This window comes from Aspergillus stella-maris, assembly GCF_047715825.1.
Source record: "Aspergillus stella-maris strain CBS 113639 unplaced genomic scaffold BDV14scaffold_50, whole genome shotgun sequence".
Taxonomy (NCBI): Eukaryota; Fungi; Ascomycota; class Eurotiomycetes; order Eurotiales; family Aspergillaceae; genus Aspergillus; species Aspergillus stella-maris.
This window is the reverse complement of record NW_027396844.1, coordinates 199,281-222,580: the sequence shown is the minus strand read 5'-3', so window position 1 is coordinate 222,580 and position 23,300 is coordinate 199,281. Positions and strand designations below refer to the sequence as shown.

The following is a 23,300-nucleotide window of genomic DNA, read 5'->3' as shown; positions in this document are numbered from 1 at the left end:
TCCAAGGTTGTTTAAGTACATGGCGCGGTTAGGGCGATCTTCTGGTATTATCTTGACAACTTCCCGCCCAAGCTGGATAGACTCTTCAAGGGCAGCCATTGCGCCTGTCCTTGAATATTGATCCCCAAGGAGATATCCAAGGTTGTTTAGATACATGGCACGGTCAGGGTGATCTTCTGGTATTGCAAGGAGAGCTTCCCTTGCAACTCGGATGTCCTCTTCAAGGCCAGCCATCCCTCTTGATTCTGCCTATATGTCGCCCAGTTATTTTAGAATTGACTCAATATACCTGAGCGGACTGTTCAGCAGTTGCAAATCATAATCTCATAACCCTGAGAACTCACAGGACAGTTCGATATACTGTTTATAAATTCCTATTCAAAATATGTATTCAATATTGTACTTGCCCCAAAAAAAACCTACTTTGTTAACTCGACTCGACGTTCATTATATATTTAGCAACTCGACAACCTTGTCAATGAGGCTGTCTTATGCGTCTGATCGCTTATATTTTCCTCTTTGGTATTGCACAAACAACCACCGGGCTCACGTAAGCTTACCTGTCCCGTCTCTGTTTGTTAGAGAATCGTTGACTAAGAGTCAAATGCCAGATCCGTTGGTTAAGTATAACGTTTACATAGGCATCCAATGCATCATTCATCTACGTATCCCCCGTTCATGGCGGCGAAATCCGTCAATCGGACCCCAACCCACTTTACCGGTTCGTGAAACAAGGCTGTAATCACACAAAATCTGAAGCTGTGGATTACCAAGGTTTACCTTGTCTGTAATTGCTGGACAAATTATATTTGATAGTTCATGATTGGTGGGTTAGGAGCGTAATATTCAAAAGTGATTGGATTCTATCTTTATCGAGAGGCTAGCTGGTTACACAAATATAGCCTCCCCGAGGTGGGGTATGTGACTTAGCTGCTCAATTATCGGCCGTGATACAGTACCCAAGGAGATATCCTAAAATGAAGCGTAAGCGCCGGAATTCGCCTCTCATATTCAGAATCCACACCTTAATATATACACATGGATAGTTGAGAAACCATGAATCAAGTAAGACCAGGAGGCTGTGCATAATGTCGGAGGTTGCGCTCTTTGACACGTAACACGAATACGAGGTACTTTCTTCCTGGACCGGGCCTTCACTAGAGTGTTTGTGCTTTCCAAACTATGCTTGTATTGTGATGGATCAGACGAGGCAGAGTCAGTTTCGTGTCAGAGAACACCAAATGAACGGATTGCCTCAGGCTGTTCCATCAGCACCCACCATAGACGGCGTTTCTGACAGAAAAGGCGGATTTTGACCATGCGCTGCCCCAAGGCTGACGCAGCTGAAGAGGCCAATAAAAACCTGAGTGATATAATTAGGTCAGTAAGACACCTTCCCGTAACTATAGAACCTAGTGCGGGATTAATCTCGCGAATCTGATGGCCGCACACTGGGAATTACCCCCGGAGCGTCTCGATATCTTCTGTGTGACTATAGCCTCATTTGCCAGGCCATCTTCGCTTACCGATTATGGCAGCCCTGATAGAGGTCTGTCGGTCGGGCTCTTGGTGTGAAATACCTGTTTACCTAGAAACAAAACTACAGGCACACTTATTCAAGTCAGCCAATCACTCAGCTTACTACGAGTTATTCTGGATAACGTATGTCACCAGTCATCCGACCGCCGCCCCACCTTTCGCCTACGCTCTACAGCTTGAAGTTATTCGCAACCATTTTCTTGTTGCTGACGACGTTCAGAGCATGTGGTTCTTGTATGGCCCTGAAAATGATACCAAGAACACGTTTGGTGGAGCACGTCTTGGCGCGCCTGAAGTCGACGGCGCAGAACCTGTAGAGGGGCCCTCTTCAACATTAATTGAGTATTTCTCATCGCCACACGGTCTATACCCTCCTGTACTATAAGAGGACCTATAGGGGTCATTTGTTGCTTAGATCGTGGCCTCTTCTTCTTCTCTTCTTCATTTGCAGCGCGGAGATTATGGTTTTCAATCATCAATTGCGCAGAGTTGTATAAAGCATCTGGCAGTCTTTGAGGATCTGCTGCAGGGCGTGTTTTGAAGGTGTTGATGGACTTGGAGACCCTCTTTTTAAAACCTTTTTAAGTGATTCACTTTGCCATTGTAGTTGCCTAACTGTATATGGAGTTGCAAGCGTGGAGGAGGTTGTTGACTGCCCCCACTCCGGCTTTGGGGGGGGTGTCGGCGTATGTAGTTCAATATTAAGCTTGCAGAGTACTCTTTCGGGGTCAAATGGCTGTGTACCAGCCGCAGCCAAAGCCGCTTTGAATATTCTGAAGACCTCCTGGTGAGCAGTGGGATACTCAGATAAGAAGTTAAGTTTGCCAATATGATGATTACCGCGTCGCATTTGATCCTTAACTAAGCTACTGTACACCCGCTTTAATGGCCCAAAACAGCCAACATCAAGAGGTTGTAGAAGGTCCGATGAGTGAGGAGGTATGCAGATGGGAATAACATCATGTTGCTCGCATATCTTGTCAAATTCAGGCGTGAGGTGGCTGCCATGGCCATCAAGAACAAGAAGTCTATATCGGCCAGCTTTTCGAGTACTTGTAGCAGGTATGAAGACCTCTTGAAGCCACCGGAGGCCAATGGCGTCATTAGTCCATCCTTTAGGACTTAATCCAATGCGCCAGTCGCATGGGAGGTTGCATTCGCCAAACCATCCTTCTATATAGACTTTCCTTTAAAGATAATGGTGGTGGGAATACTCCACCTCGTTGAATTAATGCATTCAATTGTCGTCACTCACTCGCGCTGGCCTGGCTGTATAAGATAAGGCTTGCCAGGCATGTTGGCTCTTGTCACAACTTTTGTAGTGGCAATAACGCCCATTGCAAAGCCTGTTTTATTAAAGATATTTATCAGGTATCCCAAACTCCGCCCGTACCTCTTGTAGAGTATGGAACCAGTCTTTCATGAGTTTTGGGTCTTCGCATTTAACCCTCTGGTAGTGGTACTTTCGAGCAAAGCGGCAGTGAACTTCATCACGGTGTTTAATGAATCGGGATACCCAGTTCTCGCCGACTGGGGTGAAGGTAGAGGGGATCTCGGTACGGAGGATTGTATTGGCCATTTCTCGCACATGTATAGGTTGCGGGGGGACTCCATGTTAATCTCGCGATAGAATCCACTTAACCAAAGCCTCCTCTTGAATTTCAGAAAGTTTGAGGTTGTGGTTGCGGCGTTCTACCTGAAATTTCTAATTGACGGTGTGGTAGAGTCACCTCTTCCTACCTAAGAATAAAAGCATGATCAATTTCCGGTCTGGAATTGTGTTCTTGCCTGTAGAAGATATCTATTCAATCAGGACTTTGCTCAATATTACTCGTGTATATGTGGGTATACAATACTACAGGCTCTCTTTACAAAATCTGGCATCCTCGAGGGCACCTTGCGTCTGGAGTTAACAGTGCTGAATAAAGTTACATCCATGGACATGTTCTCGAAATCACATTCAGTGGCCGTTTCTAAGAGGGCACTCCTTATTGGCAGTCCAGCCTATGATCTCAAAGGGTCTCAAACGATGTTGAAAATGTCGCGAATACACTCAGACATCATGAATTCTTGGTTCAAGAGTGCTGCGGGCCCCAAGCCACAAAGGAGGGTATCATCGCAGCATGGGAGAATTTAGTATCTAACATCCGACGTGATGATACTGTTCTGATCTATTATTCTGGACACGGCTGTTCGGTCAAAGACACTGAAAATCATTCCAAAAGACAATTTCAGTTCATCGTGCCAAACGATTATGTCCCTGAGTTCAGTCCGGGTGATTTCAAAGGAATATTTGATATCGAACTCTCGCAACTTGTCCATAGAACAACAGCAATAACCGCCAATGTGACTGTGATCTTGGATTGTTGCTTTTCCGGGCGTATGGCGCGTGATCCAGCACATGGAGCCCGAGCAGTCAGGAAAGCGTTAGGAAAGGTCCATATGTTAAGTGTTCAAGGCGTATGACCAGATTGTGAACAGCATTCTTTCACATCTAACGAGCCTTGAAAGAAATCAACATGCAGTGAGAATTGTGGCGGCTGCAGACCCTGAGCCGACATTTGAATATGACGAGGGTAATGGGCGGATGGTTGGCGCTTTCACCAAAGCTCTACTCACGAATCTGGATTATGCACTACAAGAAAAACTCACTTGGAAGCACTTGATGTTGAGATTATCGGACCTTGTTGAAAGCCAATTCCCCTATCTGCATCCACATGTGGAAGGGCCCTGCAACAGGGTGGTGTTTTCCCAACAGGAGCAGGATACCAACGTTTATAATGTCAAAATAACAGATAAAGTGGAACACATTCTCCAAGTTGGTGAAACTGCAGGCGTCAAAGTTGGGAATACCTTCAAGATTCTCCACAACATGACTGCAGAAACCTATAACATGACCGCAGAAGAAACTAAGGGCCTTAAAGAACCTCGAGGCACGGTAATAAGTGTTTCCGCGTTTGATGCTTTGTTACAAACCCAATCGATTGTTTCTCGACAGAAAATCGCCCATGGCAGATATTTTGAGGCAGTATGTTAACATTCAGATATCAGAGATGAAGTTTATACAACTACCCGAGAATATGTCTTGCATGATCTTTGCAAACCTTGATCAACAAGGTGAAACAGTCTGTCTTAAGATCTGCGGTGAGCAGCGTGCCACTTTCGACATTAAGAGTGATGGTATTGCAGGGGCTGTTTCTAAAGCTCTTTGCATGGCAAACTCGATTTCTCGAGCGGCTCACTTGTTGTCTTTCAAGCCTACAGATGGGGTCAAGCTGGATCACAGGTTGCAGACTGGATTCTCGAAAGTGAAGACTGAAGGCCATGGCACGACGATTATCCCCATTGAGGATTCTTCCACTCAGGGTCCCGCCACTGAGGATCTCGCCACTGACGGTACTACTAATATCGTCTGCAAAGACCGGATTTGCATAACGTTGCACAATATTGGGGTCGATAATATATACGTCTCAGTCTTCAATGTGACCGCGGCTGCGAGAATATGTTTGCTATCACGGTCTTCACCACGCGTAATCAGGCTCTGTTCGGGCAGTCAGTATGTCTTGGGAAAGGAGCAGCATACAGGAGTTCTCAAGGGGATGGAAATGCGTTGGCCGAAAGGCATTGATACAGACGTTGGCGAAGCTATTCCCGAGTGGTTTGTCTGCTTTGTCACAGATGGTGAAACTGATTTTCGCTGCTTGGAGAAAGATCTCAGTACTACAAGATCACCGCCTGAGCAACGGGGAGACCCTTCGCGGCTCGAAAAGATTGCATATCAGCTGAGCTATGGACAAGGCCGTGATAGCTGTTGCGAAGAAGATTCAGATCGAAAATGGGATATAACGATTGTTCCATTCTCGCTTTCCTCTTGATATGATGTTTACTTTTGGTTCCTGCATGTTCTTTCATTGAAATCTAGTTCCTATTATGCGTTGGGACGTTGGAAACCAGGAGTCCATGGATTGACTGCCCCGCGGACTTAGCGTTGACAGAATACGGAGGCACTGCGGGCCGGGGCCAAGCGGCGCCAAGGTACGCTAGGTACGGCATACTGTTCGAACAAAAGTGCAATAACTCTTATTACACGTAATCAAGCGTATACCGCCTAATCAACCGCCTACCTTGTAAGCTTTGCCTTAATATCTCTTTTAATTCTTAATATAATCTCCTATTTGTTTATATAAGACTACAGAATGCCTCGGCCATCTATAAATCTTGAGCCTTTTCAGGCAGAGATCTCTAACCTATACCAAACTGGCACAAATCCTCGTGCTATTGCAGATATCATCAGCAATCGATATGGGATTAAGGTTGGAGAGCGTACGATTAAGTCCCGTCTTAGTATATGGGGTTCTCAGAAGTCAAATCGTACGGCTTCTCGTGATACAGTTCTTCATGCACGAATCAAAGTTCTTATATACCAGGTTGGCCTTTCGGACGAGGAGATCCTTCATACTTTAAAGCTTGAAGGTTATGATATTACAGCAAGATCATTAAAATATATTCGACACCAGAAGGGTTTTCTTCGGCGCTTAGCAAATCCAGTTGCAGATCAAGCACAAGTTGAAAATGTCTTAAATCAACTTCGTACGGACCTTGCTACTGGTCAAATTGAGGGCTATGGGATAGGATTTCTTCACCAGCATTTCAAAAACCAGGGGTTTCTAATTGGGAGGTATGTTATCTTTACTATTATTTATATTTGCAGGCTGGCTGACCTTGTACGAGGGACCGACTATTCTCAATGTATAAGCAGCTTGCCCCAGCTGCTGTACATCGACGCCTACAAGATCTACAACGCCATCGCGGAGCCTATCTTACCCCTGGACCTAATTTTATCTGGTCAATTGATGGCTACCTCAAGCTTGCCCCATATGGTATTGAAGTGTATGCAGCAATTGATGCATACTCCCGTTATATTATATGGGTTTATGTTGGTATTAGCTCTCGTACAGCAGTTAGTGTACTTCGGCAGTTCCTTGATACCCTTGCTGTTACTCAACAGCAGCCTCGCCTTGTACGATCAGACCGTGGAACTGAGACAGTCTTACTGGCTGAGGCCCAGTACAAGCTTCAGCAATCTCTTCATCCAGATATTAATATTAGAGATTGCTATTTATATGGTACAAGCACTGCTAATCAACGAATTGAGGCATGGTGGCTTCAACTAACCCGTGGCATGCTATATCGATATCAAGTAGGTACTTATACCCTCTATCTACTTCGTACGATACTAACTGAGGTCTAGGAATACTTCTATGCTCTTCAAGAGGAAGGCAAGTTCTCTATGGATCAGCTAGGTGATCGGATTGCTTTATATGCGATTTATATGCCTCTTATTCGAACCCAGATTACGTCTTTCGTACGGACATGGAACCAGCATCGGATCCGGAAGCAGTCAAATCGTCCATATTCAGTACCTGGCAAGCCATGGATGAACTATCACTTCCCACCTACAGGTGTTGAAAATGAAGGAATCCAGTTTAATATGGATCTCTTCAAGCAGTTACAACAAGATGTGAAGGATTGGGGTAAGTCCTTGAATCTCTATATTTTATACCTCAGCTAACCTTGTACGATAGATACTGATCAATATCTACCACCTGACACATATGCTTGGACTCGAAACCAGTTATTAGAGCTTTTATTTGATCCTCAGCAGCCTCCCTCAGCAGCTGGAGATCATGCTCTTACCCCATTTCGTACGATATACCTTGATCTTCGGGCCAGGATTCAGGCACATATTGAGACTGGATCTCAACCAATTCTTTCACTATCTCAACCACCAACCGGGGCCTTTCGCTGGGACCCACGACTTAATCCCAACGGAACTGAAAAGCTGGAGCTTGTACGGGAGGTTGAAGTGGGGTATGACCAGGACCAAGTAGGGGAGCTAGAGGAACTAGAGAACTAGACCTAAGAACTAGTGATTTTTCACCGCTACTTTCTTTATATTAGATATATATATATATAGCAAGAGGGCAAAAACAAACAGATATGTAAAAAATCTTTGCTTCTCCACTCTTAAAAGGATGATTTAGTCACTATACTGACAAAGCAGAGGAGTATCGACAGAGTTCAATTACTCGTACGAGGAACCTTCAACCCAACAAGGCCCAGCGAGTGCCTGCTCACGCCATCTCTGACTAACTGACTTCCGGATGCAATCAATCCATAATGAACCCGCGATTCTTCTGATCGCCGTACTGGACGGTTGACAAGATATCTTGCGTTACATTTACCACAGTCTGCCTCGCCTCTTGGGTGAATATATTCTGGATGAAATAGAAAGTCGCTCGAGCGCTCTGGCTTGGAATACCGGTTCGACAATTCCTGGATGCATACCCAGTGCTGATAAGACCAGGTCCAGGGTACCCAGTGGCTTGCCCATTATCTCCTCAGCTTGCAGTTGTGATATTATATTCAGGAGAACGAGAGGTGGCCGATTAAGCACACCAGTTACTTTGAATTCACCATTGCCGATAATCTTTCCAAACTTATAGGCGATCACACCGCTTGTTCCTTCTGTATTGGGATGACTGACCACAATATCTCCAAGCCACATGTCATTGTCATTCCCGGAATTCCACCGCCCACGCCGACCATTAAACCAAACTCGATTTCGGTGAATATTAAGAAAATTCGTGCAACCACGACGGCGGTAGAGATGCTGCCATATGCTCCAGATGGTAAACATGCGATTACTATATTATGACCTGATATTGCATCCAGAATATAGACATTGTTATCACTCGTGTGTTGAGTAAGCGCTGGGTGGATTTCATCAAGCATCATTCGCGCAGCCGCTGCCTCAAGGGGCAGCGCACAAACCCAGGCGATTTGATAATCTGTTTGTTGCCTCTGTCGCTCTGGCATGTTGAAATACGAGATCCGACAATTTTCTTTCGTCTTTGATACGAATCTGTGAGACTACGTGGTTCCTCCAAGTATCTAAGCAGAGAGATATCGTCAAGAAGAGTCTATTGAAGCTATAGACTTGAGCCCTATTATTATAGGCATCCACTCTTTAGTAGGCTACGTGCGTGTAGTCGATGCAGACGTCATTCTGCCCTCCTTCCCCTGGGCCTGTATTCATTACAAAATGGAATACACCTCGACATTGTGGTTTTGGTCAATTGTAATTTGATTCTACTAGCTTGATAGAGTGATGTAATAGTATACCTAAGTCCTGCTCAATGAGGTTCTTTGGCAGGAGGGATGTTGAAAATGCTTCAGGTTGGTTATTTTGGTTTGGAACCTGAATTGTTGTGGTGGGATTTATAATATGTAGACTAGGTAGGTACCTTATTGGCTGTAGATGGTCTTGAAGGTCAGTAGATTGCCGTCATCTTCTGGATTCACCGGACTCACTCTTCTAAAGTACCTAATAACGTCTAGACAGAATCACTCAGGTCAGGAGGAAGACACTCGGGGACTCGGTAGATATACAGGTACCTCTACCCGACTGCCTAAATAGGTATTACCTACCTACTACTATTACTACTACTACCACTACCTACTGAGACTCCTTAGAACGGGTCCAGTCTTTTGATTCACCCCCAGCTATCGCCATCATCATTTTCAAGCTGCCGCAGCCCGTGTGGAGACCTTCTAGACTACCCTAGTCGATTCTGGACTGCAGCCAGAAGGCTTGTTCGCCACTATACCGCTGCGACTTGGTTGTTTTTCTGTAGTCATGCTAATACTTGTTATCATGAGTGATATCGCAGACGCGCCAATTTAGTTTTAGCTGAAACGATTCTTGGATGTCATTGGATATAAGGAAGTTGTCTCCGGCCCGAGGGCCGTTTCGCTTGTCGTTATCAAGCTCTTACCAGTGGAGACAGATGATCTGGTTTATCGAATTGATAGATTGGTATCTAGGCATGGCGATGGCGTGACAGCGAGAGGCAAGTAGTAGGTGGGGAGGTGGGTAGTGCATGCAAAAGGCCCCTCTGGTTCGTCGTTCGCTCGGGGATGTTTCTTTAAGATAGATAACTTGGCTATCACTAGTGTCGACACCTTAATTATCCGCGTTTGCGAGGCTGGAAGGCCTGTTGATTGTACCAGGAAAACCTGGACCTGGTTTCTATGGCCAAGGATGGCTGCACCTCTCCAACCTAGCAGAGTATTGTTTGTCATTGGGGTGCGGTAGGTAGAGTGAAATAGCGATAGCATATCTCGTAAGCTTACTTTGAACAGGATGCTGGTGTTTTGTCCGTTCAGTCCTGAACACCTCAAGTCGCATCATTTTCATCTATATCCGTTAGTGGTGCTTATCGGTGAAGCAGCTTTGATGAAGCCGAATTTCCATGGAAGCGGCTTTAACTCCTGGCACATGCCAGATCGTTAAGGCACTTGATATCTCTCGCCACATCAAGCTATTCCGCCAATGACTGTAATATTCTATGCCGTCGATATCCGACAAGTGTTCAACTATCATCCGGCCCGAAGGCGCTTCATACAACTGTTTGGTGTTGGTGCGCAAGTGCTATAAGTTAGCTCGCCCGCAATCCTTCCAGAATCTTTACTTACACTGTGGTGATTGGATGCTGCGAAGTGCCCGCACATTAAGCGGCGTGACCAGCCTGCTCAATGCTACCTTACCCGAGCAGTTGGTAGCCCTGGTTATTAGATTTTGCGAGCCAGTTATCTCCATTCTTGCCGAGATATCCGCATCACGAGTGCCACGGCAGTATGCTCATCATCTCGAACACGAGGCTCATTATTACGGCGCACAAATTCAATCTTCCAAGACCAGATTGTAGACAGGACGAGAAAAAGCGACTACCACAGAAGACTAAGTGTAGTCGACAAGAATAGAGCCTTGGCATTTTGAAGGGTCGTGGAGTTGGTCTCTGGGGAACTGGCAAGGTCCTTATCGGACATTTCTCAAATGGTAATGGAATGCTACCACGTTGTTATCATGATAAGGCTGGTCGCAGTGGGGAGGGCGAAGGAGCGAAGAATCTGTCAAGCCACGAGGTTCCTGGATTTAACCTCGGTTGGTAAAGCAGCCAACGACATTGGTGGGTTGACGGAAGAGAAAAGAGCCTTGGCGTTATCAGCACAAGAGTGCCAATAAACGACAAGAAGGCTTGGAGTCACTAAGCCTGCGAAGCTCAAAGGCCGGCGCTAAGCCCAGCCTAATTGTTCCTTGGCCCACTGATAAGATGCTGACCGTCGAGAAGGTGTGGCTTCCTGCTTGGGCCTCTTTGTAGACTTCTAGAAATTGGCCCTGATACCACTTGCTTTAAGCGAGTGGCAATCAGTGCACACGACTGGTTGACTGTGCAGGATCCCGGTTGCGACGACAAACCAACACAAAGAGCCGTGGATGATTGGAGTAGGGTGCACGCTTAGGCGCCGCGGAAGATAACGAGGTTACACGTCTAATTTCTTAGTATACTTCTCCAGGTCGCCACTAGCCACTATCTGTCTAATACTAGGCTCTGAATGCCCCTTACATGCACGGTGCTTCGACAGAGTTAGGAACTAAATCCGAGACGTGGTACGACCCAATGGACTCGACCTCGAGACATCTGACTCGAGAATGGAGTTGTTGTATAACAAAGGAGGCCGGGGTGACAGACAGCGGGGCATTCCAATCTGGGCGATAAGCTTCATGTCTTGCGCTAGACAGTAATGGTTGGTTGAAGTGGTTTATAGTGCGCGCCATGCATCTGGAAGCAGTTAGAGGCAGTGATAAGCAATGCGACCTGAAGGTCAGTGATGTGTTACTCTTTCCGGAAGGTGCGTATCCTCGCGGCACAGATACTTCAAGACACTCGCTCCCGCTGTTCTCCCTTCTCCCCTCTTCCATCGCTGTCTCCTCTCAGTCATTTCCATCCAGCGCGGTACTCTCCTGCACTCCACAATGGAGGAAAAAGAGACTGTCCCCGTCCGCATCACCGCCGCCGACGAATCTCTCGCTGAGAACTTTGGCGGAGATGGCGCGACCTCCACCAGCACCGTCCACCAGCTGCGCCTGATCAAGGAACACCACAACTGGGACCCCAACCTCTCCGACGAGGTTGAGGACGAGATCAACGATGCCCTCAACACCACCGACACAAAGGCTCGCCAGGAAATCGCCCATGACCTGCTCGACAACTCTCCCTACCCGGAGGTCCGCGCCGCCGTGCCCAACATCGACGAAGGTGGCCACTCAAACACCATTCGCGCCTGGGTCATCGGTATTCTTCTGTCTACCATCGGTTCAGCTTTGAACATGCTGTTCTCCATGCGCCAGCCATATATTGTCATTCCCTCCTACGTCGCCCAGGTCGTCGCATACCCCATTGGTGTCGGCTGGCACAAGGTCATGCCAAACAAGCAGTTCAAGGTTTTCGGCATCAAGTTCAACCTCAACCCCGGTCCATACAGCAAGAAGGAGCACGCCATCTCTGTCATCATGGCCAATGCCACCTTTGGCGGTGGTGCCGCCTACGCTACCGACGTCTTGCTGGCCCAACGTGCCTTTTACGGGACGCGCTTTGACTGGGGCTTTGAGATCTTCATGGCCATCTCCACTCAAATGCTGGGCTTTGGTATGGCTGGCTTTTTCTACCGCTTCCTGGTTGAGCCTGCCGCTATGATCTGGCCGTCTACCTTGATCAACACCTCGCTGTTCACCGCGCTCCACGACCACAGCAGACCCAACCCAGAAAAGGTTTCTGGCTGGAAGATTGGCAAATATCGTTTCTTCCTCTACGTCATGATCGGATCCTTTGTCTGGTACTGGTTCCCCGGCTACATTGCGCCCTTTCTCAGCGTCTTCGCCTGGGTGACCTGGATCAAGCCGCAGAACGTGGTCATCAACCAGCTCTTCGGCGGTTGGACCGGTCTGTCGCTCATCCCTATTACCTTTGACTGGACCCAGGTTTCGGGCTTCAACTTCAGTCCTCTCATTGCGCCGTGGCACGGTATTGCCAACACCCTGATCGGCTTGGTTCTTTGGTTCTGGATCATCACCCCGGCTCTGCACTTTAGCGGACTCAACTACGCCAAGTACCTTCCCATCAGCGACTCGAGCAGTTACGACAACATGGGCCAGGTATACAACGTCACCAAGATCCTTAACCCTGACATGACTCTGAACCTGGCCAAGTACGAAGAGTACTCGCCATTGTTCCTCTCAACCACCTTTATGCTCTGCTATGGTTTGTCATTTGCTACCATTATTGCTGTGCTGTTCCACGCCGGTCTCTTCCATGGCAAGGACATTTGGGCGCGTTTCCGTCGCGTCGGTCGCGAGGAGGAAGATGTTCACGGTCGCCTGATGGCTCGATTCAATCCTGTTCCGATGTGGTGGTATGGCGCTGTCTTTGTTGTCATGCTGGCCATGGGCTTTGGTGTCACTCTCGGCTATCCGACCCATCTTAGTGCGTGGGCTTTCATCATCGCCCTAATCATGGCCATGGTCTGGTTCGTCCCCTGTGGTATCATCCAGGCTTCGACCAACATCCAGATTGGTCTCAATGTCATCACCGAATTCGTCATTGGATACATGCAGCCCGGAAAGCCCATGGCAATGATGCTTTTCAAGACCTATGGATACATCAGCATGTACCAAGGTCTCTTCTTCTGCCAAGACATGAAGCTGGGTTACTACATGAAGATTCCTCCCCGAGTCACTTTTGCTGCTCAGATGATCGCCTGTCTCTGGTCCTCCATTGTCCAGATCTGCGTCATGAACTGGGCGCTTGGCTCCATTGCTGATGTCTGCTCTCTTGACCAGCCCAACCGTTACACCTGCCCCAACGGTCGCGTTTTCTTCAACGCATCGGTCATCTGGGGAACCATCGGCCCGGCGCGCATGTTCTCTCCGGGTCAGATGTACAGTAGCTTGCACTGGTTTTGGCTCGCTGGTGCTGCCCTCCCGGTTGCTATTTGGGTCGGCGCGAAGTTGACCAGAAAGAGCAAGTACGCCAAGTATGTCCGTCTGCTCAACGCCCCCATTATCTTCGGTGGTACCGCCCTCATCCCCCCTGCCACCCCTCTTAACTATCTCTCTTGGGGTATTGTTGGCTTTATCTTCAACAAATTTGTCCGCGACCGCTGGCGTGGGTGGTGGATGCAGTACAATTATGTATTGTCTGCAGGCCTTGACGTCGGCCTCGCTCTGTGCACAATCTTGATCTTCTTGACTTTGAACCTGACCAAGACTGACTTCCCGACTTGGTGGGGAACCAACATCGCCGCTGATACTATGGATGCGGCCGGTACGGCGGTGCAGGTTACCGGGGTGAAGTTCGGACCGGAGAGTTGGTGAGCAACGCTTGTCAGGAGCGACGGGTGTGAGACTGTGGGGTATCTATCAGAATTAACGGCCTGTAGTCGATTATGTACGAGTGCTAATATATGTTACGAGATACGATGTAACTGAATGCAATGATTGTTACTCGAGCTATCTCCACCTTGTCCGTATGTTCAGTAAAGCGTAAACATGTCCCACCAAGATTCGATTTCCATTCTTGCTCGGGGACTTGAACTCGATGAGACCTCTACCTTCCTAGTTGATAATCTAGTTCATGCGCCTTGGTACTGTTGAGGAAGGAGCGATGGGAGACAGACAGTCAAAATGCCGATTTTTCTAGACCCACTCAATTTCAACATGCCACAGCCGCACTATCAATCATTAGATGCATTGTCTTGAATTGTTCGAGAGTTTCTGAACTCCCTGTAAGAGCCATGCATACGTAGTACTGAGATTACACATAACGCCCGACGTAATGAGTGTCCACTAGGCGCAACACCATCTTTAGGAGCCTTTGCGAGGTTCGTACCTTAAATCCCGTTGTTTGGCCTGCGAAAGGATCCCCTTTGTTGCTTCTCCGGCTAGAATCATGAATTGAGAGGGCTTTTTACACGGTCTTCAACTAAGTTAAGCAATAGTCATATCGTTCAATCTCCAGAAATTTCATCGTGGACATGTCTTAAAGGTATCTTGATCTAACAAAGGGGGTATTTACTCGAACAAACAAGTTAAAACAAAAACAACAATAAGAAAGGTAGATTTCCGAGAGCGACAGGAGCTAGTCATTCCGACCCCAGCCAAAACGCAACCCTAAGCGCCAGCTGCAGGATTCAGGTTGCCACCGCGGCTAAACAAGAGAGTCACGGCAAGAATTATAGCTGCAAGTCTTTCGACATCTTCGCGTTTATGTATGTAGAATGGGCCGAATTCATTCAGCTCCAGAAATGACTTGCATTCTTCAATCCTTCTTTCGTTGGTCATGAAATCGACGTAATCCGCGTCGTATTCTGCGATGATGAAATAGACGGCGTCCCAGTTCTGGGAGATCAGAAGTCTCTGGAAGCGCTGGTTAGGCGTCCTTTTCTTGTTCTTCGTCGCTTTCCATCCCAGGTTTATAGTCCACATCGCTCTTCCTATCGTTTCCTGATTCCCCGGTCTGCGGCATCTGACCAATATCCAACGAGTCGTCATCATCGGCTAGCTCAGTCTCCTCCACTTAGGGAGTCTCTTGAATCTGAGGGGTCTTCTTGACGCTTTTTGACTCGCCAATGCGCAGCTCCTGTAATTTGGGCAGGATGTTCCGTCGTATTGGGGTCTGCGTGGTGTCTCCCGGGGGTGGTATGTAGAATTTTGGAGGCTTCTGCGAAATTTTCTTCTTCAAGGGCGTCGGTGAAAAGTCAATGTTGCTTTTGGTATCCTCCCCGTGCTGCTCTAGCTGTAATGCTATCTGCTGGTTATACCACGTTGTCTGGAACTCGGCCAAATCGAATCGGATAGGAAGCAGTTTCTTCAGGGGGGTCTTCTCTGAGACAAGCTGACAATAATTCTCCCAGCCCCGTAAATTCTTCAGCTTTCTCTTCGCTTCCGGTATGTCCTTAATTCCCCAGTCTTCTGGATGGAATGAACTTGCGTCCTTGCGCTTCCATATCGCCCGCAGAGATATGTACTGAGGGTCCTGGATTTTGTAAGCCGACCTTCGGTCCTCGAGCCGGAATATGTTTGTGAAATTGACGTTGTGGTCTTGAGCTTGGGCTTCCCACATGTCCTCAGTCTTAATCGCCTCCGGCAAAGTCCAGTTGAGACTCATGGCTGCAGGTGAATGTGTTGGTTTGATAGACGGAAATAATATGGGGATGAATACAGAGGCGGGGGAGGATTGGATGTGGATCAAGCTGGGGAAGAAAAGTTGTGTTTGGAAGGAACACGGTCTCAAGACACCTCTGATGTGTTCCTTTGTTCTTGCAGTGAATGAGCTGCCGCTTAACTTTCACTCTTGTATAAATTACGTGACCCGATCCCCGGGCAACTTGTGGTGTTGTGGTCTTGGCGCTCTCCGTCTTTCTTCATCTTCCCTTCGTCTTCTCCACTGCTTCTACCTTCTCTTCCATCATCTTCGCCAACTATTCGCTTTTATTCCTCTGCTGCTGGACAAGCTATATCTTCTTCTCCGAAATGGCAGAAAAAGGAGCCCAGGGAGCGGGCCGAAACTATTTCTCAGAACTCACCAAGCGCCTCTCCAAGACACGCGTTGTTAGCTGGCACCTCAGCGACATCTACCGCAAGACCAAGGCTTCCCCAGATATTTTTCTCACAGATAGCGATCTCATGTCTTCCAAAATCGAGATGTCACCACTCAATCTCGAAACCGAAGACCAGGGCGCAAAGCAGACTCTTTTCTACCACCCCACTGCGGAGTCCGAGCTCCCCACCATAGACTGGAACATCCTCGACCTCTGGGAGGCCCGCCCTAACTACAGCGACCAAGTGCTTCGCATCCAACACAATCTGCACGAGGTATGCATTGCCGTCGCCTGGGCTTACCACTATGACCCTGAGAAGCGGCAGCCGTGGGTGGATTGCAAGTAAGTTTTGCCCCGCCGTGGTGGAACTACCAACGATCTCAGATGTTTGCACTTCCATCTACTAATCTCATGATGTCCAGGAAAAACAATACCAACCCCACATTTGAGACCTCGTTTTGCGCGCCTTACAAGTGGGAAGCTTATCATGCGGCTCAAGCGAAAGTAGCTGGCTCTTCTGTCCCGCACCTTCGCTCAGACATCGTCAACTACGTTGATCTCGATCCTCAAGAGTCACTGGCCCGCGGAGAGGTGATGGCGATCGCAGCATACATGGAGTGGCGGTCGAAACAACGTGCCCATTGGGAGCACTACTACTTCCCTGTAAGTTCTTCCTTCCATCTTCCCACCCATTCCTTCGCTGACGAATCCTGACTGACTCCCCTCACAGATCCTATTCATCTCAATGTTCCGCTCAGGCGCACGCATCCTACAAGCTCACCACAACGGCAAAAGCCTCGTCATCTCCAAGAGCAAGTTTTACGATCTTAGCGGCGACGATAACGATGAGACGTACAAGCTCTTTGCTCGCTGGATCTTCAGCAATCCCTGTGGTAATACGACCACGCCTCTTCCTATCCCCGGTGACCCGTTGCCTGATGTTTTGGTCCGCAAGTTGGAGAGAACGCTGGCTCCAAGCCGCACTGTCACTGTCGCTTGATTCAATCGGCATTTTGACCTATGATTTTATGTTTCTGGTGCCGTTGTGGGTTGGCGTTGTTTGAGTTATGGAAATGGATACCCCTGGGCACACACTGGCTGTCTGGCGTTCTGTAAAAGTTCAGCTGATTACATGAGGTCCGGCTTCTGGTCTTGTTTGTCTTTTAGTCCTCTCCATTTGTTCTTCTGGGTCTAGTTCATGGGTTTGGGCGTCGTGATCTCATCTGCATGATGGTATTTGTTCGTCGGCACGGCGGATCTCAGTCCTGACACCCATCCACCCTACGAGATTCGTTGCTTGCGAATAGTGATACCTTTTTTTCAGATACCAGATAAATCTCTCCCTTTCTTCCAATCGTACATCCACTATTTACCGGATAAAATAGCCCTAACCCCTCACAACCACCCCCCAACCTCAAGACAAAACATCAATACCGAACCCAAACCCTCGCAAAAAGCACAAAGCTCGTCCCTAAAAGCGCCATAATCCCCGAAAATATCTTCAACCCATCCCACCCGGCACCCCCATCCACAATCGCCCCGTTAATCGGGTTCGTCGTTAGCCCGCCAATAGCAGTAGCGAGAAAGAGTACCCCTGTTCGAAATACTAATTCTGACATTGGTGATATTTGCGTTACAAGTGGTGTTAGGAGGGACACGTAGGCGCCTGAGAAGAAGCCGAAGAGGATTGAGAAGGCGATCAAACATGCCGTTGAGGATGTCGGGAGCCAGAGTGCTAATATGAATATCCCCGAAAGATAGCAGACGATTATGTAGATGTTGTACCGGCCCACTTTATCGCCTGCGAATCCGCCTGATAGTCGACCGAATAGGGTCATCACTAGCGTACAGGGTGTGGTTATTCGAAGGCCCGAAAATATATATTTCCGCCAAAACCCGCCGGTCTTGGCGACAGCGCGTGACAACTTACGCAACGAGTTACTGTCTGACTTCTCATTCATTTCTTCTACCATACGCAAGTAGACGGAGCACAGCACAGCTCAACACCATATTATGCCTGTTATTAATACTGGAATTTTCGAGTCTTCAATTCCCATCCTCCGTACCTCATCTGGACTCGAACCCACCGAACATTTCAGCTAGGTACTAAACCCGACACGTCCCTGTCGATCAGCGCCAAACAAGAAAGTCAAGCAATGCTTCTGAGACCCCTGTCCGTGCCAAATAAATGATGTTCAATCCATCCGTGACGGTTTCGCTACGGGAGCACCTAATTCCGCACTTGAGCTGGAGCGGGTGTTGTTTATTTGAAACAAGGTGAAACAACCCTATACTCCTGACATTTTTACCCTCCGCAACACTATATAAGATCAGGTACCGCGCGCGAATAATGGGCTAAGTAGAAGCTGAGCTTGCTATACAACTTACATTCGAACCTGCGCTGGTCGTTGGAACAGTCTTTCTACTTTTCTTATTTTTATTCTATTTTTGCCAAAGTCAAGATGAAGTACCTCGCCCTCCTCCCTTTCCTCTCAGCCGCCGTCTCGGCTGGCGATATTGTCTGGAGTGGCTTCTTCAATGAGACTTATACCGTTGAGGATCTTGATAAATGTACGCCTATTCCTACCCTCCATTCTTAGCCCGCGCACGACGTCATGCAGTATTAACGATGATAACTGCCTAGGGTCCTGGTCCTCCCAAACACCCCCTTACCAATGGTACATCCACGGCTCCGGCGAAACCTCCTCGTACCTAGCGCTCTCAGACTCCTTCAAGAACCCCAAGTCGACCGCGCACGAAGAAGACATCCAAGGCCTGAAAACAATCATCGACAACACGTCCTCTTGGAACGGGCAGACGATGATGCGCACGGAGCTCATTCCGCAGGTTGATACTTCCTCTGGCGAGAGCGTTGATCTCGGCGCTGGGAAGAAGTTTTATCATTTCTCTTTGAGTGTCAAGGAGGATGGGAAGCCGGCTGATACGCTTGAGCATCAGATTGCGTTTTTTGAGGTACGCTTCTCTCCCACTGGGGACCCTCCTTTTCTGGTATAGTGGACAGAGCTAATATGTTTGATTTCCGTGTGCAGAGCCATTTCACCGAACTCAAATACGGCGGATCCTCAGACGACGCAAGCAAACTATCCTGGTACGCAGGTGGAACTTCGCAGTGGAGCACAGAACTCACAGCAGGCGTGTGGCACAACTTCGCGTACGGGATTGACTTTGACGCGGGGACTGTCTCGCTTTATGCTTCGCAGGGCGGCGCAGATCTCGAACTTGTTGTTGAGGCTGTGTCTGCTGATGCCTCGAGTAACTCGCAGGATTGGCATGTTGGTGTGTTGAGGTTGGATAATGGGCAGGCTGGTGGGAGTGAAGCTTGGTTTTGGAGTGGTGTTTATGTTGAAAGTGGAGATGTTACGTTGCAGGTTTAGGAGGGCCATTTGGTCAAGGTACCGATACCAGGACGGAAATTGTGAAAGCGGAGGATATGTTCACAGAGGGTCAGGGAGGCCTGCATTGTAGCTTAGCGAGTCCTTCTGTACATAGGATGCCTACCATACCTCCAGTAACAACTCTGATCAATCTATGAACCTATCGCCCAAGTATCTACGAGCGCCAGGTCCATTACCCTTCTCGTTCTAGTAGGTGAGCAATGCCGCTTTGAAGTCGCGCGGTCAGGGTGAGCGAGGTGAGTGGAGAGGGTGAATGGGTGAGCAGTGGGGATTCTAACTACCGTACACGAACGCCTTTCCGTGCAGGGATCCTTGTTGATGTGAAGGTGCCTGAAGAAGTACAAAACAGAATCAACATTATCTTCCAATCACCCCCAGCAGATTCTGCCACTCTTGAATCTTTAGCATCAAAGCTCCAACATGAATCTCAAGAATTGGGCATGACCCAAGCGGGAGAAACCGAGTGGACAGACCTTCTGTATGAGGTTGTGAAAGGCCTGAAGTCTGTAAACTTACTGGTTGCGCGAAATAGAGGTACATTCTAATAAAGTCTATTATTCAATTGCTAACACCTTATTCTTAATAGAGTGGTAACTTAATATTAAACCCAAAGTCTATTAGCCATTTAATATCTCGACCTTCCGTTTCACAAAGACGGCTATATGATCAAGGCGGAGTACAGGAGCTTGAGAATCCTCCAAGTGACAATACCCCAGGGGATTCTCTCTCAAATTCGGCGGCACAATTCGCAGATGAGTTCACTTCAGAGAACTCAAGGACGCCTCTATCAATAAGGTCTGCAAAATTACCTACAACGCCGTTCTTTCTAAAGAATCCTCGTCCCGACATATCAGTGGGAATTTCAGATCAAGCACTTACAATCGCTTTACAATCCCAAGACGTCAGGAATGCAAAATATCTCCTAAATGACCTTCAGGAAACCGGCAAACTTATCAGTGATCCTGGGATAACACCACTGAGTTGACGCTTCCTATTCTTTCTTGTTGAAGCAAAATCTGGTGCAACAGGCGGTAACCTTTACCAAGCACAAAACCAGGCAGCAGTTGGTGGTGCATCAGCAATAAGGATCCTAAAGGTGCTATATAAAACTTGTGAGGGCCGGCCATCAGAAACAGTAGCTCCAAATGTCGCAAGCATTGGCCCGCTGCTTACCTTTTCCGCAACCACAGAAGACCCGCCTGTGAGCTCTGGGCTCATCTTTGGGATGAGAATGGGGGCAACTACTGCATGGCCAATATTGGTATGTGGCGACACAAGCATCATTTCAACCAAAGGTGGCTATCAATTTTCCCTTCTGTCTGATTCTCAAACACTCAACTAATTCATCCCCTGCATTGAAGGTGCCTATCACTTTTCCCTTCTCTCTAATCTCCAAATGCTCGCCAATAAACTTTGTAGTGAAGTCATAGTTGAGATCAAGTTCGTGCGAAGAGAGTGGACACCATTCATCCCATGGTAAATCTTGAAGATAAATCGGAAATGTGTCATGTCGCACTTCCTGCCTAGTGTATTCAATCGTGGTCATAGCGTGCTGGATGCGCTTGAAGTATGGATATAGACGTCACGGAGCGCTGAGTGGTAGGGGTCTAAAGGTAGGATTCTGACTTTCAAGAAATTCAATGTTAGCAACAAAGACATAGGACTGGTAAGATGACTACCTGCCTTGAAGGAAGTAAGGCACTGCCGCTGGGGAGATAAAAGTTGCTGGGGGCCAAAGGAACTCGGCCTTACTTAAGACATCTATCGAGAAACAAGGCATTTATAACATAACTCCTCGTTTTTTTTTTTTTTGCTGGTTGATCTTCACCATGAGCCATGATGAAATCATCTAGGGTCGGAAGTACCTAGGTAGATACAGGAGCAAAAGCTAGACCCGAAAAACTGAACTAGATCCCACTTGAAGTTCCGCTACGGAACTACAGCAAAAAGTAGAGAAACTGATTATTGTTCTTCATGTCATTGCCTCTTCGTCTGCTTTTGTATTAGATTTCGGGTTCACCTATTCCTGCTTTTCCTCCTGTTGCTCGAACAACCAAAATGGGCGCCAGGAAGCGCCAGCTCGAGACAAAACTTTTGGACGATTCATCCAAGCGTCTGAAAGCAGACAAGAACTTAAATCCCCATCAGCACACTACGGATAGTAGGGGCAAACCCTCTGCTGTGCCTTGTTCTACGCAACATGATAGTTGGAACAGTATGGCCAACCGTGCCTGTTACATGGTCCGAGAGGACTGGGGGACTTTCTTCCAGGCCTTAATTACACGGCAACAACAGCAGATGGGAAAGCGTTGAAATCAAGCCTGACCTTATTGAGTATAACCACAATTGCCTGTCTCCACGGACGCCACTCTCGGCTGTTACAGAGTTTTAGGGTGCGAATATTGGAGCTGTAGGGATTGCTCTAGAAGCTATCTCTTAGTCCCCTGCAACTATAGTAGCAGTTTACAGCTTGGATATGGTAGAGATATGCGAATGCCTATAATATAAATCTCCCGACTAAATTGCCTTAGATGATGGATCATACATCTGGTAATCAAATGCAAAAGTCTTTATTTTATCTAGACTATATCTCAAATGACCTGGAGGGTTAAGAGGTGATCCAGGATCCAAATACACTTGAGGTTCTTACCTGGCTAAAGGTCCAAATAGTAAGTTGCTCCATTTATTCCTTATGTCTTTGAACAATACTTAGGCAAACAGTCTGTCGAAAATCTATTTCACGGCGGTCAATCAACATCTATGCCTTTGAGATTACCTGTGAGCTTGAAGACCCATCCAGCAGCGTATGCCGAAACGTTATGCCTGATTATAGCCGACATATCTCGCTTACAAGCAGATAGCCGCGAAACAAGTATTTTTGATACGGATGATATCTATGATCGGGCAGAAGTCATTTACAAACGCCTGATTGACTGGGAAGAGAATCAACCAGAAACACTAAAACACGACAAACCATACTTGGTATTCCCGTCTCCTCCCAGTTACCACAACACCGGGGCCTGCCATATAATAAATCTATATTAGTGCGCACAGATTTCAGCTTTTGAGCTTCTTATGCGTGATATCAAAATGTCCAACTAACTTTTGATGTGGCCCTTGTTTCAGTCTGCTCATGGAGGGTGCGAAGGCCGCGAGCTAGGAAAGCACTTTCTCGAGACTATGAAGAGAAGGGTACCTTTTAACTGCTTCAGGATGCTCTTGAATTATCTTGGAGCGCAGAAGTGGCTTTAAGGCATTGCAGAGAGCAAATAGTACCTTTTGGGCCGTTCCCAGTGGAACGAAGTAAAGTGGGAAGATCTAAAGTATAGAGATACAGAAAAATATCAACAAGGTAGTAAAGCTAGGCTAACCAGAGAAATGTCAAGGCTCCTGATTGATGGCCAAGAATCACAGTGCTTTCTGTGGCAAGCACACGTGTCGCCCGATATTGGGGTGGAAGCCATATTAAGTGTCGCCCGTTGCGGGATATCCATTTCTCATACACAAATATTGGAGTGCTCGAGGAGTAAGAGGCATCCAATCTTAAGGAAAAAGAACCACGATCAGAGTCCAGACAAGACCCATCAGCTGAAAACCAAATAGCTGTTGCTATTACATTGGACTTATGTATTTGCTTCTCAGCGCCACTGGCCGTGTCCCAGAGCCGAATGGTTCGGTCCCAAGAAGCAGACGCGACTGTCTGCCCGTCAGGTGAGAAGGCCACTGCATTAACCGAGCCCTCATGGCCCTCAAGGCTCTGCTTCTCAACGCCGGTGGCCGTGTCCCAGAGCCGGATGGTTCGGTCGTCAGAAGCGGACGCGACTGTCTGCCCGTCAGGTGAGA

The 23,300-nt window shown here is 47.7% G+C and overlaps 9 protein-coding genes across 9 annotated transcripts in view; 5 read left to right on the top strand and 4 right to left on the bottom strand.

Annotated features, from left to right (window-relative positions):
• Positions 1–234, bottom strand: part of BDV14DRAFT_191528 (CHAT domain-containing protein) — a gene marked incomplete at both ends in the record, with an annotated part of 4,184 nt that extends 3,950 nt beyond the window's left edge. The window contains one exon of the mRNA XM_073771505.1: positions 20–234. Coding sequence (XP_073625553.1) covers positions 20–234 — 215 coding nt within the window. The remainder of the gene's footprint in view (positions 1–19) is intronic.
• A 3,247-nt stretch (positions 235–3,481) lies between these two features.
• On the top strand, positions 3,482–5,453 carry BDV14DRAFT_210562 (uncharacterized protein; the record flags this gene model as incomplete). Its single annotated transcript, XM_073775922.1, has 4 exons — positions 3,482–3,558; positions 3,597–3,954; positions 3,998–4,506; positions 4,538–5,453. 4 exons carry the CDS (start codon positions 3,482–3,484, stop codon positions 5,412–5,414), a joined length of 1,821 nt encoding a protein of 606 aa, XP_073625552.1. The 3' UTR covers positions 5,415–5,453.
• Positions 5,454–5,584: 131 nt separating this feature from the next.
• Positions 5,585–7,506, top strand: BDV14DRAFT_178267 (uncharacterized protein). Its single transcript, XM_073769553.1, has 4 exons — positions 5,585–6,217; positions 6,271–6,739; positions 6,791–7,073; positions 7,125–7,506. The coding sequence occupies exons 1-4, from the start codon at positions 5,736–5,738 to the stop codon at positions 7,454–7,456; spliced, it is 1,566 nt and encodes a 521-aa protein (XP_073625551.1). The 5' UTR covers positions 5,585–5,735; the 3' UTR covers positions 7,457–7,506.
• Positions 7,507–11,368: 3,862 nt separating this feature from the next.
• On the top strand, positions 11,369–13,951 carry optB (small oligopeptide transporter, OPT family). Its single transcript, XM_073769552.1, has one exon. It carries the CDS (start codon positions 11,420–11,422, stop codon positions 13,814–13,816), a length of 2,397 nt encoding a protein of 798 aa, XP_073625550.1. The 5' UTR covers positions 11,369–11,419; the 3' UTR covers positions 13,817–13,951.
• Positions 13,952–15,017: 1,066 nt separating this feature from the next.
• On the bottom strand, positions 15,018–15,608 carry BDV14DRAFT_202737 (uncharacterized protein; the record flags this gene model as incomplete). Its single annotated transcript, XM_073774113.1, has 1 exon — positions 15,018–15,608. The coding sequence occupies one exon, from the start codon at positions 15,606–15,608 to the stop codon at positions 15,018–15,020; it is 591 nt and encodes a 196-aa protein (XP_073625549.1).
• Positions 15,609–15,902: 294 nt separating this feature from the next.
• On the top strand, positions 15,903–17,406 carry BDV14DRAFT_178263 (uncharacterized protein). The gene is made up of 3 exons (XM_073769551.1): positions 15,903–16,383; positions 16,464–16,704; positions 16,772–17,406. The coding sequence occupies exons 1-3, from the start codon at positions 15,974–15,976 to the stop codon at positions 17,039–17,041; spliced, it is 921 nt and encodes a 306-aa protein (XP_073625548.1). The 5' UTR covers positions 15,903–15,973; the 3' UTR covers positions 17,042–17,406.
• A 62-nt stretch (positions 17,407–17,468) lies between these two features.
• On the bottom strand, positions 17,469–17,879 carry BDV14DRAFT_202735 (uncharacterized protein; the record flags this gene model as incomplete). The annotated part of the gene is made up of 1 exon (XM_073774112.1): positions 17,469–17,879. The coding sequence occupies one exon, from the start codon at positions 17,877–17,879 to the stop codon at positions 17,469–17,471; it is 411 nt and encodes a 136-aa protein (XP_073625547.1).
• Positions 17,880–18,252: 373 nt separating this feature from the next.
• BDV14DRAFT_210560 (uncharacterized protein) lies at positions 18,253–19,461 on the top strand. The gene is made up of 3 exons (XM_073775921.1): positions 18,253–18,612; positions 18,686–19,014; positions 19,092–19,461. The coding sequence occupies exons 1-3, from the start codon at positions 18,504–18,506 to the stop codon at positions 19,434–19,436; spliced, it is 783 nt and encodes a 260-aa protein (XP_073625546.1). The 5' UTR covers positions 18,253–18,503; the 3' UTR covers positions 19,437–19,461.
• A 3,002-nt stretch (positions 19,462–22,463) lies between these two features.
• The window catches only part of BDV14DRAFT_105879 (WD40 repeat domain-containing protein), a 4,114-nt gene continuing 3,277 nt past the window's right edge, over positions 22,464–23,300 (bottom strand). The window contains exon 2 of the mRNA XM_073765582.1: positions 22,464–23,300. This exon is cut by the window's right edge and continues 21 nt beyond it. Within this exon, the coding sequence (XP_073625545.1) occupies positions 22,819–23,300 (482 nt within the window). The 3' untranslated portion in view covers positions 22,464–22,818.

Bases quoted from the DNA above. Each gene is read 5' to 3' on its own strand.
- BDV14DRAFT_178267 (XM_073769553.1), top strand. From the start codon at position 5,736: ATGCCTCGGCCATCTATAAATCTTGAGCCTTTTCAGGCAGAGATCTCT. The intron at 6,218-6,270 runs GTATGTTATCTT...ACCTTGTACGAG, and splicing joins CAGGGGTTTCTAATTGGGAG to GGACCGACTATTCTCAATGT. The intron at 7,074-7,124 runs GTAAGTCCTTGA...CTTGTACGATAG, and splicing joins ACAAGATGTGAAGGATTGGG to ATACTGATCAATATCTACCA.
- optB (XM_073769552.1), top strand. From the start codon at position 11,420: ATGGAGGAAAAAGAGACTGTCCCCGTCCGCATCACCGCCGCCGACGAA.
- BDV14DRAFT_210560 (XM_073775921.1), top strand. From the start codon at position 18,504: ATGAAGTACCTCGCCCTCCTCCCTTTCCTCTCAGCCGCCGTCTCGGCT. The intron at 18,613-18,685 runs GTACGCCTATTC...ATAACTGCCTAG, and splicing joins CGTTGAGGATCTTGATAAAT to GGTCCTGGTCCTCCCAAACA. The intron at 19,015-19,091 runs GTACGCTTCTCT...TTCCGTGTGCAG, and splicing joins ATCAGATTGCGTTTTTTGAG to AGCCATTTCACCGAACTCAA.
- BDV14DRAFT_178263 (XM_073769551.1), top strand. From the start codon at position 15,974: ATGGCAGAAAAAGGAGCCCAGGGAGCGGGCCGAAACTATTTCTCAGAA. The intron at 16,384-16,463 runs GTAAGTTTTGCC...CATGATGTCCAG, and splicing joins CAGCCGTGGGTGGATTGCAA to GAAAAACAATACCAACCCCA. The intron at 16,705-16,771 runs GTAAGTTCTTCC...CTCCCCTCACAG, and splicing joins GGGAGCACTACTACTTCCCT to ATCCTATTCATCTCAATGTT.